Source organism: Aulonocara sp. 'chitande type north' Nkhata Bay, linkage group LG16 (assembly GCF_057382095.1).
Source record: "Aulonocara sp. 'chitande type north' Nkhata Bay isolate Kocher_YH1m ecotype deep benthic linkage group LG16, A_spYH_male_GT1.1, whole genome shotgun sequence".
Lineage (NCBI taxonomy): Eukaryota > Metazoa > Chordata > Actinopteri > Cichliformes > Cichlidae > Aulonocara > Aulonocara sp. 'chitande type north' Nkhata Bay.
Genome location: NC_141359.1, coordinates 22,149,084 through 22,166,913, shown reverse-complemented (window position 1 = coordinate 22,166,913; position 17,830 = coordinate 22,149,084). Strand labels below are relative to the sequence as shown.

At 39.3% G+C, this 17,830-nt stretch overlaps 2 protein-coding genes across 2 annotated transcripts; both read right to left on the bottom strand.

Annotated features, from left to right (window-relative positions):
• Positions 1-351: 351 nt before the first annotated feature.
• Positions 352-5,312, bottom strand: casq2 (calsequestrin 2). The gene is made up of 11 exons (XM_086266001.1): positions 4,802-5,312; positions 2,971-3,055; positions 2,706-2,806; positions 2,494-2,605; positions 1,985-2,058; positions 1,777-1,907; positions 1,637-1,682; positions 1,506-1,560; positions 1,168-1,268; positions 958-1,032; positions 352-780 (listed from the first exon to the last, which is right to left on the bottom strand). Exons 1-11 carry the CDS (start codon positions 5,036-5,038, stop codon positions 538-540), a joined length of 1,260 nt encoding a protein of 419 aa, XP_086122127.1. The 5' UTR covers positions 5,039-5,312; the 3' UTR covers positions 352-537.
• Positions 5,313-6,506: 1,194 nt separating this feature from the next.
• On the bottom strand, positions 6,507-7,883 carry LOC147311482 (potassium voltage-gated channel subfamily E member 2-like). The gene is made up of 2 exons (XM_086267231.1): positions 7,738-7,883; positions 6,507-7,123 (listed from the first exon to the last, which is right to left on the bottom strand). The coding sequence occupies exons 1-2, from the start codon at positions 7,765-7,767 to the stop codon at positions 6,791-6,793; spliced, it is 363 nt and encodes a 120-aa protein (XP_086123357.1). The 5' UTR covers positions 7,768-7,883; the 3' UTR covers positions 6,507-6,790.
• Positions 7,884-17,830: the final 9,947 nt, after the last annotated feature.

Sequence of the window (17,830 nt, the reverse complement as noted above, 5' to 3'; positions counted from 1 at the left end):
TGGCAGCTGTAATTGCAGCAAAAGGTGGTTCTACAAAGCATTGACTCAGGGGGCTGAATAACTACACACACCCCACTTTGCAGTTATTTATTTGTAAAAAATGTTTGGAGTCATGTATGATTTTCGTTCCACTTCTCTCGTGTACACCACTTTGTATTGGTCTTTCACGTGGAATTCCAATGGAATCGATTCATGTTTGTGGCTGTAATGTGACAAAAAGTTCAAGGGGGTCGAATACTTTTGCAAGCCACTGTATATGTGTGTCTGTTTTTTAGCCTTCACCCCTTTGTTTCTTTGTCTCTTCTAGATTCTTTTCTAAGATCCTCACATAGAACCCAGACACTGGGAAAGTTATTTTCTCAGTCAAAAATGACCTTTATTGATATTATTTCTTTTTAATATTAATAGCAGGCACACATTAAGTGCAAAAATTACCTTTTTTTAAAAGTTAACTTATTGTAGCATAAAGCTGATGCACTGATATCCACATTAGACACTCTGAAGAGGAAACAGTGGATACTCAGATAACACTGTAAATTACTCATCATCGTCATCATTATCATCATCTTCCTCCTCGTTATCATCTTCATTATCATCTTCATTATCCTCATCATCTTCATCATTATCCTCATCATCGTCGTCATCATCATCATCATCATCATCATCATCATCATCCTCAGTGTTAACTTTGCCAGAGAGCACATCTTCAATCCAGTCCTCCAGCTCCTCAGCTGTGGGTAGATCCTCCTCATCATCCATTTCCAACCACACACTGTCTGCCTGCTCACACACACACACACACACACACACACACACACACACACACACACACACACACAGAGAGAGAGAGAGAGAGAGAGAGAGAGAGAGAGAGAGAGAGAGAGAGATCAGACAGTGCCAGTAAAAACTGAGCACAGCATGTGTCGTCGGTGTTAGTGGTGACAGTCGGGGACTTACATCAGTAACATTGACAACTCCGATCTGTGGTCTGAACAGATCCACCTTGAAGGTCTTCTCCCAGTAGGGGATCAACTGAACAGAGTCAGCAGGACAGAAAGAGAAAGAGCATGAGGTCTGACAATAATCTACATTTTCAGGTTTTCCTTTTGCGTGTGTGTTTGTTTCTTTTCTTTTTTTCATTATTTGTCTGCTTCTCTTTCTTCTCACCAGTGGAAAGTCATCGGGATCAATCCAGACGATGCTCAGCTCAGGTAGGTGAGTGTTGTCTCTGGCCACCTCCTTTAGGATTTCCAAAAATTCATAACCATCTAAAAAATAAAGAAAATTAAAAAAAAAAAACATCCTAAAACTTTCTGAAAAAATTCTACCTCCTTAGGCTGACCCTGATCCATTTTAAAGTCCATACCTTTTATAATTTTCATTTTACATAAGCAGTCCCTGAGGACTGAATAGTTTAGCCTTCCATATCTGCAGGAAATATGCTCAGCATCTCATGTTTACACTCGAGTAAAACAGCGGTCCATCGTTATATAATATGCTCTCACCAGGATCCTCCTCTTCTGCAAAGGCCACAATGTGAATGCCTTCAATATCATCCTCCTGAGAGAAAGAGACCAAAATGTGAATTTATTTAAAGCATTTGGGAAACTAAAATTAAAATGATTAATTTTCTCACCCAGGTCTCAAACATATTTTCTGCACGCAGCTTTCGCAGTGTTGGTCTGACAGCACAGAAAAAAAACATTAGATGTTAAATTGAAAATATATCTTTATACTTTACTAAAGTCATAAAGTATGACATTAATCTTTTTTTACCGCCTGTGTTCAGTTATAAATTCCACCAGCTCCTCCTCAGAGTGAGGTTTGCCTGGGATGGACACGGGCTCCTCCATGAAGGGCTCATAGAAGTCTACCTCATTTAACTTCAGACTCAGCTCTTTGGCCACCTACAGCAACCAAAACTGACCTGTTAGGACTACACATGCAAGTGTTTCATTGCCTTATGTGTTTGTTTGTAACTTACAGATTTCTCAAATGTAGCAAAAAACTTAATGTAGGGCTGAAACTGCTCAGCGGCTTCTTTAAAAGCTTCATAGTCTAAGGTAAAAAAGAAAGAGGAAGAAAGAACAAGTTAGCTTTTTAAACAGTTTTTTTCCTTGTTTTTTGGACGTACATCTGTTTGTCCTTTCTTTGGCCGATGGGTACTTGACATTTCCACAATGGGGAGCGGAAATAGCAGAACTTTGACCTCAGCTTATCACTCCCACAGCTGGTCAGATGGGATGTATCTGCAAGTTAACTATACTACGCTCAGTTGTTCCACAGCGTGTGAAAGGGCGACCAGGCAGTGGCAGCTGCGTGTGCAGTAGCGGTAAAAATGGATCTGTAAATCCATGGAGACGAGTGGGTTAAAAATCCATGTTATAATGAAGGGCATGGGCCACAGAAAGTCCTTCACAGATCCATCTAACGAGGCGGTGTGGTGTGTTCAGACTGAAAAAAAACACGAGTTTTACAAATATACACACTCACGTTCGGACTCTTCGCTCTTGAAGTAACCAATGAGACGTATGTCTTCCTCCATCCTGTCAAAAGCTCGCAGCTCCAGAGCATTTCCTATGATTTCCACTGGTTCCTCCAACAGCTAGAATATAAGCATAAAGCAAGAGGAGAGGATTGCAGGGTGTGACTGGTGGTGATTAGCGCAAGCAACTGGGAATCAACCCTCAAGCAAGTTTACTTACATCCAACAAGAACTCGGCCAGAGTGTTAGCAGAGAGCAAACCATCAAACTCGATAACTCTATCAGCCTTAAAAACATACATGCTTCCCTCTTCCTCTAAGCCTGCGATCAGAAGAAATGATAAGACATTAGATTCAGTCAAACACCTAAAGTTGTCTGACTCTTAACAAAAATGACTGCTATCAAAGGCAGTTCTCTTCATCAAAATCTACCAATCAGACTGAGGTTAAATAAAAGACTTAGTCTGTACCACTACCAATACTCACCCAGTTTCTTTGCTATCTTTGCATCTTTGTGGGAGTCAACCATTCCAAACCCGATGTCCTTCTCCTCCATAACCTGAGCTACAAGCTGCAACCAACACAAAAACATCACAGAGGACTAAATTGTAAGAACAGGACTGAACACATAGCACATAAATAGGCAAGACAAAAAGAAACTTTCACTTTGGCTTCTGAGTACTGGAAACAGTAATGCAGGTTCGGTTAAAATGTTAAATGGGACTGTTTGTGAATGGGAGCTTGACAGCATGACCAAAGTTGGCAATATGACAGAGGTGTCCAAGCTGCCCACACAGAGATACGGTTACATAATCATTCAGACTGCCTTGTTCTAAATATAGCCAGGTAAGTTTATACACATGACTGGCCTGGCAATTGTGGTGTGAAATAAGGTGGATGAGCTTCACTAATACTTTGATTAACTAATAATCAAGATTGGTAAAATTATAACATGGAGTTTAAAAAGAACTCACGAGTGGATCTTCATTTTATTTATTTTACAATCCTGTTCCAAATGAAACAGTGCATCAACATTTACAGTAAAAAAAAGTGAATAGAGCTCAGTGTAGTTACTAATACAGGATTACTTTATTGCGTCTTTAAATGGACGTCTGCTTTTGGCAGAAGTATCTACTTATATGAGCACTTTCATTTCACATGTCCATCCATCCATCCATTTACTTCTACTTTTCCACTTCAGTGTTGTGAGGAGGCTGGAGTCTGTCCCAGCTGTCACGGGGTGAGAGCTGTGGTTGCCAGTCTTTCAAAGCCTGACTTAAGTTCATTTCAACAACTTTCTTTACTTTTACATGCACAAACAAAATGTGCTACAACTTAATCCTGTCTCTGGGAATTTATATTTTAATTTTCCCCTGTTATATATGAAATTACAGAGTGTCATTACTTGGATATACTCAAGTAAAAATAGACTTATGTAAATGTATTTTGCCCATGATGGGGACAGACCTCAGAATACTACAAATTGTAGATATTGGGGGTAAATAAGCTGATATGTGGCATACTTGAGCTTCTCACTTACAACCAGTAGACTCTAATCAGCTATTACAAATACACTGTGCATGGTGTCATGTTTGCCTTATTGAGTAACTACGTGGCCTATCTGTTCTGCCTGCACGTATGGGCTCAGGTTGCCTTTAACATTTCAAAGAGCAACATGTCCTCCACCATGTGTCACACGAGACGGGTAGAATGAACAGTTTCATACAGGATTCACAAAGACAGACTAAAATCTCCTATATAGACGTGTCTCCAGCTGCTTACTCAATCTATTAAATACCTTTAATATACCAAAGAAGAGAAGGTCGCATCAGCCTTCACATGTGTGGCTTGAAAACATTATATAAATGAGCTCTTGGATTATTTCTGCCAGCAAAGAATAATCACAAGGAGAATAAATTTCACGCATTTCTGTGGAAAGGAGGCACACACTGAATTGGCTGAAATAACCTGAAGTGGCAGCACTGCATCTCATTGCATCTGTGCACACAATGACCTTGAGGAACCTCATATATACAGAGATTAAAATGGAGAGCTCTGGAGTTTTATAGCTCACCAGGTCCCTCTCTGCTTATTGTAGCACTAACATAGAGTCACTTATGAGTCTGTTTGATGGGATTATGAGCGCCCTCTGTCTCACACCGCTGTCACCCAACCAAATCATATGAGTTTTCCTTTCTTTGCTGCATCTCCTTGAGTGCTAACTCAACTTTCTTTAAAGTTATCTGCACTTTTCTCCCTGACCTGTCAAATCTTTTTCTGCACTGCATGCATTGATTTCTTTTTCCTTATACTTTACCTCCAGCACCAACTCAGTCATCTGGTGTTGTTTTTGCAGTTCCTTGCTGTCTGCTATGGGCTCATGGTAGAACAGGCAGAGCATCCTGTGCTGCTTTAAAGCTTTCTTGTAGTTCTTGTCATTGATATCAAGAACACGGTCTTTCCCATCATACTGTGGCAACTCTAGGCCTTTCTCAGACAGGGCCTGAGGCACAAAGTTTAGGCAGGGGAGCAAGAACAACCACAGGGAGAGCATGGTCCAGAGTTATCACACACCACCAGAGTATGAGTTAGTTTCACAGTATAAAGGAAGTGCACGGTCAGAAAGGTCACCTATAAGGCCTATGAAAGGATGAGGAAATGTAAGAAACAGATATATTGCTGGTCCGTCAGTGGCAGTTTGCAGGCATCCCCCGGTGTCCAAAGAAATCCAAAAATTTAACGTATCCTCTGGGCCAAGAAACTCCTTTCGTCATTACTTCTTCACGCCTGCAGACACAAAGGCGAAAGAGGAGTACTGCAAGGGCTGCCAGACACTGGGGGTGGATACCATACATAGCAGCACTCCCCTTCCACTACTCATGCAGGATAGGCCCATTTTTAGGAGACCAGTTGTTTGAATGCTAAAAATAGAAGAGCAAACTGAGAACAGAGGATAGCGAAGGATGACAGTCAGGGTTTAATAATGAGTTACAGTACTTGCTCACTGTGATGTCTCTTTGGGAGAGTTAGTAATGTGGGACAAGCACGCTGAGCACTAGAGATTTGAGGGTTTAGTTATTCTGAGATATCGGTGAAGACCAAAAGTCCACAAGGAGCTTGGTGCTACAGTGGAAAATGTTGGTGTATTTTAATGGAATCTGGCAACAGATGTGCAAAGGACAAGCAAATAAAAGAACAGTCACTGTGCTGCTGTCCAGTGTGTTGATAATATAACAGCTTTTGCTTTGGCTGGAATGTGATTGAATTGTTATGTCTCACTGGCTTCTCATAACTAAATGTACCTCAAATGATTTTAACACAATTTTACTAGTAAACTGCATCTTTAATAACCACTGAAGCCACAAAAAAGCATTAGAAACACTTCTACTTTGGTGTCTTGCATTCATGCTCCTGCTTGAAGTACTGCAGGTGCTTATAAGATCTCGGGATAGAGGTACTGCTGCCCTCCTCAGGCCAAAATATGTACGGCTGCTGACAAACCTTTTCATAGCACTTTTGGCCACAGCACAGCAGGAATGCATGTGCAGGTGTGATTACATAAAGCTGAATCTTTGAAAAATGTGCATGAATGTCAGAATGTCTTTATGTTCACTATGCACTTTTGTTGCTTTGGAAACCTTAGACCTCTGATACTTCAATTACATTTTTAGAGTGCTACTTATCAAGTAAAGTTCTGCCCAAAACTCACAGCCCATACTTACTTACAACAAGGGAACACTGACTGTAAGTTGAGTTGATTAGTAAAGAAAATGAGATAATAGGTGCCATCTGGACACATGCAGCAGATGGCCATTGGCAGAAAAAATGTTTTTATGTGAGTGCTGTCCAACAAATACCTCTGGAAATTTACATCACAACCATCACAATGGTTAAAAATTATAAACCTTTATTCGGTGTACCTCCTCCTTTTCTTTTTCTTTCTTTCGTTCTCTCTCCGTCTCTGTCTTGTCTCTAGGTATGTTTGTGTGGGTGCATATATGTGAGAATAAAGAAACAACAGCTCAAAGTGCAAAATCTTTATATGCTTCAAAGCGCAACATCTCAAAATCTACATTTTTTTCCCTAATACATTTCCAGTATTGCATTGTTATACATCTACATATAAGCTGTCCTTCAGAAGCTCATCTAACAGGTTAGCAGTGGGACATCAAGAAATAACTTTGCAAAATCTGCTGTTGTGCTCATTAGTAATGGTAACTGATTAATGATGGTTCTTTTTTTATATGACTTTTTTTTTCTGCTGGTCTTCACAGCAAATCTCTGCTGTGACCTCATTCTGCCCTCATTATCTAGCCTCAAAATTAGCTATGATATCGCCCTGCTGTTTTTGAGCAGTCCAGTCCTCCTTGATGTATTGGTGGTAGGGGTCATTAGAGTGCTCCCTCCTTTTAGATTTGACTGTGTTCACCAGCATGGCCACAATAATGAAGGCAAACATGCCGATCATCACGGCGAGATACCAGATCACGTCCCTGAAGTTCTCCTCAGCCAGAGTCTTGTCCAGAGAGTTGCTTGCAGCAGTCACGTTGCGCCTCCAGTTATCCAGGAAGTGATTCAGTGCGTTGGTAAGGGACGTCTCAAGATGAAGGGTCATGTTTGACCAATTAGTGTCACTCAACTAGTTGAAAGAACCACAAGACTTTTATCAAAAAATGAAAAAACATGGAAAATTTATTTTATAGCCCCATTTGTTTGCTTTAAATCCTGTAAATCCAAAATCTGCTTGACACAAACACAAAAAATAAAGCAAAATATAAAGAAGAAAAAAAAGAAAAAACAGCAAAGAAGATGTTCTTGGGTATTCTTTAATTCAATTTTCATTCAAAGTTGAACTTTCAATTCATTTGATTTGCGTCAACAGTACTTTACTGTTTTTTATCAGCATAAAATGTAAAACACTGCAAGTCTGATCAAAACATGATGTTAGGTTTTTTATTGTTACACTGAAATTCTTTCTTTAATTGCTTATAAAAGAAAAAGCATAGAAAACTGACATGCACCCTTCATGTGCCCTTTTGAATACACAAAGTAACACATTTGTTATCAGGTGAGAAAATGAGTTTTCAGAGCTCAAAAACACAAAACAAGTAACAGTGCATTATTTTTCCTTTATTTATTTCATTTAATGTCACCTGAAGACAAATTTGCTCTTAAATATATAGAGATAGATTTAACAATTTAACATTACTGAGTGACAAAGACTATAAACATTTAAGCTTCAACTGTACCAACCTTTTGCCATGTTTGAGAAGGCCACATCATGGAACTGATCAGGAAATCACTTTGGAATGAAAGCAGAGAAAAACAGGGAGAGAGCACAAGAGCGTCGCCGGTCAGAGTAACCTACGAAGTAATTAGCTCACAGAAAGCTGCTTATATTTTATTTGCTGTCTTTATCTTTCGTGTGTGTGTGTGTGTGTGTGTGTGTGTGTGTGTGTGTGTGTGTGTGTGTGTGTGTGTGTGTGTGTGTGATAGTGAGGCATGACCTTGAATAAGGCATATTAAAATGTTGATATTTGCTTTGGATACTTGAGACATAAGAGTGCTGATAGTGGTTAAAAGGTGAAAAACACATTTATACGCCCATTAATTCCCATATACCAAAAAGAAATAACATCACTTTATAGTTATTGGCTTGGCCTGACTTGTTTGAAATGTAATTCCTCATTTGCCCTCATAGAGGGAGCGCAGTATAAAATTGAGTGATAGCCAGTCTAAAGCAGTTTTAAACAGGCTTACCCTAGATGGCAGCAACACGTAATGCAACACATTTAAGAGCCATACACATATATATACATACATATATACATATACATATATATATTAATGAATTACCCCAGTAAATCAGTTCTCAGATATGCTTGACTCCATATTCAGCGAAAAACCAAGGAATTAAAATGAAGTCCTTGTTTATAGTAAATTTTCCGGTACCAGCTGTCAAGAGCAATAAGAGGTCTGTCTCAAGGACACTCCAGCTTTGTGTCTGTGTGTAAAAAGGATGCTTGATAACATACTTTATAATTGTTTGAAAGCCTGGTGTTTTTGCCCAACAGAGCCACGTTGCTGTAAGGGATGACTCCTACTATATCTGATCATTTCCAGATCATTCATGCTTTGTATTGCTGGGCCAGCAGTTGGATAGCTGCTGGGTTCCTTCCCTGTAAACACAAAACTTAAGGCATATGGAAGGTTTTGCACAAAGACCATCAGTGCAATGAGACACACTGAAAAGAGTTGTCTCTAGCCTAAAGGAGAGAGACAATAGAAGCAGAATAGATGAAAACAGTAAGTCTGTAACCTGATAGACATTCTGTGGAATATGTCTTGCAAAATTCCTCAACCAGTGTGCCAAAAAGAAAGAAAAGGGGGGAAAGAGTCTTAAAAAGTAAAATAGAAACTGCCTTATCTACTTTGCAAATGTAGGTCCTCCTGCTAATGCTCTCCTCGTGGAAAAGTTACAGGCTGGTGTCTGATGGAAATTTTCATGTGCAAATCAGATAAAAGGAGATTTTGCATAGTAAAAAAAAAAAGTCCAAGTGTTTCAGGGTCTCCACGCTGACCCTGGATTTTTTCTATGTTTCTCTTAACTCTGGTCAGTTTTCAGACACTTTTCAGGTGAATTTTTCCAGTTGGCTTAGTCTGATGAAAGCTCCTTACAACACAATATGTGGTGAAATGGACGGACAGCGGGAGACCACATGTCATGCTTTCGCAATAAAAGGCAAGAGTACCACATCAGCCTCGAGAGAGTTGTTATCTCATCCACCTTATGTATGAAATGAATGGAAAAAAATAACATACAGTTATATGAACAGTTTGATTGTTGCACTTAATGCAAGCATACAGCAGATGGGCATTAAATAAGTCACTCAGAGTCTGTCGTATATTACTACAATTACCTGTTGTAATGATGCTTTAGAGTACAAAGCAACTATAGACTAGTTGACAGATTAGCTTTTGACTTGCAAGGTTTAATGCAACACTAGTGAGTGTGACATTAATCGTTACCCTTAAATCCTTAATTGTAATTTATAATCTATATAATCTTACTTATGATATCATCATTCTCATGCGTTTTATGTTCATGCATTTCTAAAATTGCAGACACTTACTGTCACAGGCAGCAAATGCAGGTATCTTAGTTAACAAGTTTTATTTATAAACCATGTTAACTAAACGGGTTTATGAATCAAAGAGGAGTGCGGCAATCATTTATAAGGTCACAATCAAGCAGCACTAAAGAAAAACTGCTTCAATACTCTGACATGAAAGCTAAGAAAACCCCTAAAATGACCTCTGATTATATCAAACTCAATATTGCTCTGACATGGGTCCTCTGGCATGGAGTCCTGAGTGCTTTCTAGAAATCCAGGGCTGTGTTGAATACATGTTTTTTGGCTTCTAAAGGGAGGCAGATTGAAAAACTCTGAGATAAATTAAGTACAGAGCCAGACAGAGAAACTGAGTTTCCCCGAATTATTAGTAAAAGGATGAGTGGAATGTACAACAACGTGATCCGAAAAAAGGGCAACACAGGCAGTCATCGCAAGCCTGGCTGGATTAAACGTCAGTGGTCACGGAAGGACCGGATGGCAAAAGAAACCCCAAGGGCGAGGGTGACATATGCAAAACAGAGGGCAGTGCCACCGGACGCAGCGAACCATAGTGTGTAGCTAGGCCAGAAAGTTATATAAACTCTGAAATGCAGATTTAGAAACGCAAAAAGAAAAAAACACACAAACTACACACACACTAAAACTACATTCTGATCATTCTTCTTTGTCACAATGCTTGCAAAAAAAGCACACTCAGTTTCCTCAAAAGAGCTTGTGTGTATGTTCATGGGGTCCTGGCAGCACTTTACCATGAAGTGTTGGTTTGCAAATTCTGGGTTCACATGAGTCAGTGTTCATGGTTATATAATCATCGACAAGTACAGTCAAGACTTGTCTTTTCAGTTGATCAGGTATGTAGCAGTTCAATAGATAATACCTTTCTAAGAAAGAGGGCACCTTGATGCAAATTTCAATTATGTCTTTTAATCATGTTGACGTAGCTCATGTTTTAACTTGCTTGACACCGAGCCTTTGTGTCTTTCCACTGTGATTCACCTGACCTTGGAGCTGCAGTACTTTTCCACACATGAGCATTCTTACGTTAGCATTCTTTCTTCCTATCTCAGTGACTTGGTGCAATTGTAATGAGATACTGCAAAAGATAGCAGTCACACTGTGTTTACATGAGGATGCAAGTGCACGTTAGGGCAGAAAAAGTAAAGGATAACATGAATATGTTCAAAACAGAGATCTCCCTGCGTTTCTGAGTCCTCATTTTGATGCTAAAAACATATGTGTGTATGTGTAAAAGCAAAAGACAGTAATGGATTACCAATGAAAACGTTCCACATACTGGTCATGTGGTGCACACAGTTCAGTCTGTAATGAAACCAAAGCTGATGCTGTGATTAATAAAGAAGTGTGGACCATCTGTTTGCAGTGGCTGAACGGCCCTTCTTGCAGGGGGCAGCTGCCTGACACTGGCTATGAAACAATAAAGCAGGAAAAACAAAATAATTAAAGAACAGCCTACACTTTACTGATGAAGACATTAAAGCTGTTTAATGTGATGGATACCCAGTTCGCTAGTCTAACTAGAGATACAGTATGATATATGTCTCTTGGGTCATGGGGTCCAGTAATTATGATGATATTATCACTTAAATTAATGCTCCACAAATTAGACAGGACTAGCCATAAAATGTAAATTATAAATTTTAATCTGCTTTGAAAGGAAATGTTTCATGCACACATTCTGCTGCGGGCCAAAGCTTGGGATATGTTATTAACAAAGTTAAGATGTTTCATTTTTAACAATCAAATGACTCGGCATGGTAACAGAAGGAAAAATACATTGCTTGGCCTAGCAATAATTGCAAATATGATGTTGCTTTTATTTCTATTGCAAGCAGACTTTGGTAACAGTGCTGACCATATGGAAAATTGATGTTTTTCTATTACAGCACGTGCCTGTATTAAAGAAATACAACACATGGCAGGAGAGTAAAGTTCTAACCCTGGAGGGCCTGAAATATAACACACTCTTAAATATTTCCATTCACTCTCACCTATTTGCCTTAAGTTATTGCAGTGAGTTTACTGTCCTATGATAATACTAATGTAAGAAGAGTGATAAGGATTGTTTATCTCTTTATAATGACATACAGTATTGACCGGCATTGATAAGGATTTAGCTGGTTGCGTATTAACTAAACTGGTCTACTTTTTTTTGCACATCATATCAATAACTTGCTGCTTCTCTCTGAGCAAACCCTTTAACAGCAGCTGTGTTGTTGAGGTGTAACTCATCAAGAATGTTGTTGTCAGGGGTCAATTTGACCCAGAAAGATAGGAAAAGACCTCGCTGGCTTCAGTGATTCGCAGTTATTGTGTTGGGGCCCTAGACACTAGTCTCCCAGCTGTTATTTCTAAAAGAGGTAAATATTTCCTTTTGCCATTGAAGCCCTATTCCATGGATTAATGCAGAATCCCAGGCATGCCGCCATAGTTTAGTTGGTGCGGTGCATTTGGAACGTCAGGAATGCATTGACTATGTGTTTGCCGTATATTTGAAAGGTCACAGCACATTGCATACATGGCTGCTTCCGTTGTCACTTCAATAAGAAAGAACAACAGAGACGTTTTTGATGTTTCAAAGTGTCTGGATAGCAACGTGACCTAAAAGGGCGCACGATACAACTTACAACTTGCAGCTATCTCATTAGCTCAGCTCATTGCAACATGTTCATTTCACACTCAAAGTAGCATTAATAACAAATATTTATCGCTTTCGTTATATACTTACATACTTTAAAAAATCTTTGAACAACACCTAAGTAAAATGTGATCTTAAATATCAGCTAACAACGACCATTACTTGTCCTACAAAGCTGACAGCCCTGAAAGTTTTTGCACTGGACGACATCATGTGAACTGACTGACATTGAAATTGGTCAGTTGGGTTTACTATTAAAGCACAAGAGTCACTAAATGGCTGACTGAATGTATTCAGGTTAAGTTACCTTATCGTACCATCTTGTGAAGTCAGACATATATTTTAAAAAAAGAAAGCCGCTGGGTTGCCTTTCCTGGAACATACTTGGAGGTTACTGGAATAAAAAACCACTTCCATCAGATTTGCATTTCCCAACAGAAGTGGCACACCTCACTGGCAGTGCAACCTCTGCACATAACTTATACTAATACTATATTAATTAAAAGAAACTGTACTAACTTATGATTAATTTATTTTAGCAGTACTCATTTATATTTTGACAGGTAGGATCATAATTTTTACGTACCAGCTCCCAGTGACGCAGTAATAGTTTTGAATAGATTTGAATGTAATAAAGAAAAGGGTTATCGACCACCCACAATTCTCTGCCACTTATCTCTGTCAAACTCAGTGGCTTCATGAATAATTCTGTCGTCGTTGCCTCCCTGATGTCAGAGCAGAGATAAAGGCATTAGGAAACATAAGCCCTATAAACTCAGCTTGCAGAGCTGTTGCATTTAAACTGAACAAGATGCAACATCCACATGCCCCTGGATTCAGCTACTGACTTAGAGCGAGGATCAGACGAAGACAAAAGTCCCACCAGAAACTGTTCATTCCAAGAAAATCGTAAAAAATAAATAATAAGTAATATTTTTATTGTTTTGCAGGGGTTACAGGGGGTATGGCCTGCACAACCTCTTTTACTTACATGTGGATAGGAGATAGCAACAATGCGTGTGTTTTGTTAGATTCTTCCCAGTTTAGGTTTTGTAGAGTTTTCTGTTCAGCAATAAAAGCTCTTCTTCCTGCCTGCACACAGTCGGATCATGACAACTGCATCTAATGCTGTCCATTGTGCTTGATGATACAAAGCTTTGGATTTAGCTGCTTAGCAATGGAAACCCATAAAGCTCTCTACGCACTGTTACAATAATCTGGAGGCCGCATGAAGTTTGATCTCTAGCACTTCCACTTTGGTGTAATACCACTAACAGTTAACTGTTGAATATTTTGCAGTGAGGAAATTTCATGACGGTACTTGTTGCACAGTTGGCATCCTATCATGATGCCATGCCGGAATCGACGGTGCTCCTGAGAGCGACCTATGCTTAGGTGCTTGAATTTACACACCTGTGGCCACTGGCCGTGGAAGTGATTGGAAAACCTGAATATAGTGATTTGGATGGGTGAGTGAATACAGTTGGCAATATGGTGTGAATTTTAGCCACCAGCCGGGGGGCATTTGCTAGAAACTCAGACTTGTAGAGACTTACATACCTTAATTCAACTAAAGCGTGAAGCAGGTGGAGGTTTAATGCAGGGGATTACCTGTGCTTGAACAAAGAAGTGGCTTCATGGCATTTTTTTGTTTGTTTCTTTGTTTTATTTTGTTGCACAGGTGGCAATCTATCGTGCCATCTATTTTGTTTTAGTTTTTTTTCTTGTGAGCTCTGAAAAAAGATATATCATCTAATGTTATATAATCACAGGTGTTCTATCTATATCAGTATTGCTGCAAAAGAAAAGAGTCACACCTCATTTTATGATATTTTGCAAGGAAAATCAGAAATGGGTGCAGCAATTTATTAAAAAATGTAAATCCAGTTTATAAAATATGTGCAATTCTAAGTTTTACAACCACAATTTCTTATTACTACCATTCTCTTTCTCTCTTAGGCACGCTTTATTGTCATTTATTACAGCAGTCTTCAGGAATAATTCTCCGGGTTTTATAAGGAACAATCAAAGCTCTTCTTTGATTGTTGGCTGCCTTTTGTTCTGTTCTCTGTCGAGACGATCCCACACAGCCTCAGTAAAGTTGAGGTACAGGCTCTGGAAAGCATAATCAATGACTGATAGTGCTGCATTGTGTGTTTTTCTGTCCAGGTGTGTTTTTACTGCATTCACAGTGAGTTTGGGATCGATGTCATGCTCAAAAGTGAAACTGCTGCCAATCAATTTTGGTATCATGTGGTTGATTAAAATCTTACAATACATTTCCCTGTTTATTCTTTCATCAGTTTTGACAAGTTCCCCAACACCACTGGTTGAAATAATAAAAATAAATAAATAAAGACCGCGCCCCCACCATGTTTTACAGACGGCTGTACATCTCTTCCTCCATGTTAACGTCATTTATTAACAGGCTTTATTTCCTGTTTCTTAAGGAAATTACTTTTAGATACTGCTCACCATTTGCTGCAGCTTCTTGAACATCTGGCTCCTTGGAAGTACTGTATATGTCACCCCATGTTTGCTTTAAAGAAGTACGTTACATTGAAGTTGCTATGTTTAACTGGGAAACCTTTTCCTCCTCAACATCCATTCAGGACCATAAACAGCACTTTATTGTCTTCTGAAACTGCTGTGTTGTTCTGCCTATTCTGTCCTAAAATATAGCCTTTTGTTCTGTGACTATTCTTGATCCAATTTATAAGAAACAATTAATATGTCATTAAACTTTATGAAGCTGCATACATGCTGTAATGACAAATGTATTACTTGATGGTTATTACATGTAGCTGTTGACACTTTGTAATGTTGACACAGTTTCTATCCAAACTGTCATTTCAAGCATTTGCTCAGACTATTGTTTGTGTTTTCACTGTCCAATATGGACAATGAACAAAGCATGGCCTGGATGCCAGTATTTTTCCACAAGGACAATATCATTAGTTTCCTCTTGGGAACGAGGGAAGGTATGAGTCGAGTGAGGGCTGGTTGAGGAGAAAAACCTGTTTGTAAGAGAGTTGGAATGATATATTCAATTCAATTCAATTCAATTTTATTTATATAGCGCCAAATCACAACATAAGTCGCCTCAAGGCGCTTCATAGATACAGAGAAAAACCCAACAATCATATGACCCCCTATGAGCAAGCACTTTGGCAACAGTGGGAAGGAAAAACTCCCTTTTAACAGGAAGAAACCTCCGGCAGAACCAGGCTCAGGGAGGGGCGGCCATCTGCTGCGACCGGTTGGGGTGAGAGAAGGAAGACAGGATAAAGACATGCTGTGGAAGAGAGACAGAGGTTAATAACAGATATGATTCAATGCAGAGAGGTCTGTTAATACATAGTGAGTGAGAAAGGTGACTGGAAAGGAAAAACTCAATGCATCATGGGAATCCCCCGGCAGCCTATGTCTATTGCAGCATAACTAAGGGAGGTCCAGCCCTAACTATATGCTTTAGCAAAAAGGAAAGTTTTAAGCCTAATCTTGAAAGTAGAGATAGTGTCTGTCTCCTGAATCCAAACTGGAAGCTGGTTCCACAGAAGAGGGGCCTGAAAACTGAAGGCTCTGCCTCCCATTCTACTTTTAAATACTCTAGGAACAACAAGTAGGCCTGCAGAGCGAGAGTGAAGTGCTCTAATAGGGTGATATGGTACTACAAGGTCATTAAGATAAGATGGGGCCTGATTATTTAAGACCTTGTATGTGAGGAGCAGGATTTTGAATTCAATTCTGGATTTAACAGGAAGCCAATGAAGGGAAGCCAAAACAGGAGAAATATGCTCTCTCTTTCTAGTCCCTGTCAGGACTCTTGCTGCAGCATTTTGGATTAGCTGAAGGCTTTTCAGTGAGTTTTTTGGACATCCTGATAATAATGAATTACAGTAGTCAGCAATATGGCAACAAGAAATCAACTATTTTAAATAACTAGGGTCAAGTGGTTTCTTGTATATTTCAGCAGTGATATGAAATCACAACAAAACCAGAGTGCTGGAATCCCAGTCTGTGGCTTTAATTTAAGAGCAGGTTGTTGGTTTTAATGGAGGATCTTAAAGTATTGTATCTGAAATGGGGATATTTGGATGTAGCAGTACTAATAATAATGATGGTGAATTTATTGAAGAAGAGCTATTGCAGTTGCAACTTCCATGCATTTATATTCGTAATATTAGCTTCAAAGTGTACTTATGTGTAACTTATGACCAACAAAAAATGTCTGGGAAAGAAAATGAATACTTTTAGGTTTGTCTGCTTTTTTTTTTTTTCTTTATTCATCACAGCTGGCCAATCATTTTTATTTTTCAGTCATGAACACTCTGCCTCCCAAAGGTCATCTGTTGGATTAAGATCTGTTGACTGTGGAGGCCGTTTGAGCACAGTGACCTCACTGTCATGTTCAGAAAATCAGGTTGAAATGATTTGAGCTTTGTGACATGGTGCATTATCCTTCTGGAATCAGCTATGAGAAGATGGGTACACTGAGCTCTTAAAGAGATGGACAAGGTCAGCGTGGTTGTAACAAGCAGTGATTTGAGTTACTGTTGCTCTCCTATCAGGTCAAAGCAGTCGGGCCATTCTCCTCCGACCTCTGCCATCAACAAGGCATTTTCACCCAAAAAACTGCCTCTCACTGAATATTTTCTCTTTTTGGACCATTCTCTTTAAATCCTAGAGGTGACTGCAAGAGAAAAACCCAGATCAGCAGTTTCTTAAATACTCAGAGAAGCCCATCTGGCAACAGCAACCTTGTTCAAAGTAACCTAAATCCATTTATTGTTCATTCTGAGGTGCAGTTTGAACTTCAGCAGGCACTCTTCACCATTATTACATGTCTAAATGCATTGAGTTGCTGTCCTGTGACTGGCTGGTTCGTATTTCTGTTAATGTGGAGTTGAACATGTGTATCTAATCAAGTAGCTGGTGAGTGTATATATTATGGTAGAGGGGGGGGGAATATAAGGTCATGTGAAAAAGAAATACTGTGCAATACTAAAAAAAAAAGAAGTCCCCCCCTCCTGCTTCAATTGGAATTAAGCAGGTAAATAGCAGCCAGGTGCTGCAAATGAAACACATTGATTAAGTGATCAGCTGTGAATGTGAGCACCTCTGTGACAGTAGAGGTTTTGACAGTTTCACCTGGCATTCAGGTTCAACAGGTTCATGACAGTACAATCAGAAAAAAACTCCAATCCAAATGTATTTATAAAGCACATTTAAAGACAACAAAGTTTAACAAAAGTGCTGCACATGAAACAAAGGTTTACATAGTAAAACAGAAGGGACCATATGCATTATATACACAGACATTCGTCCACACACACAAAGCAGTAACACAACAACAGAATTACAAACGTCACAAGTATGGCTTCTAGAGCGATGTCCGTTTGGAGACAAAACTAAAGAGCAGATGTTTGCTCATAATGTACAGCACCACATGTGGAAAAAACCAAACATAGCATATAAGGACAAACACCTCATGCCAGTCGTGAAGCACATTGGTGGAGGGCTGATGAGTTGGGTTTGTTTTACATCCTGTGAC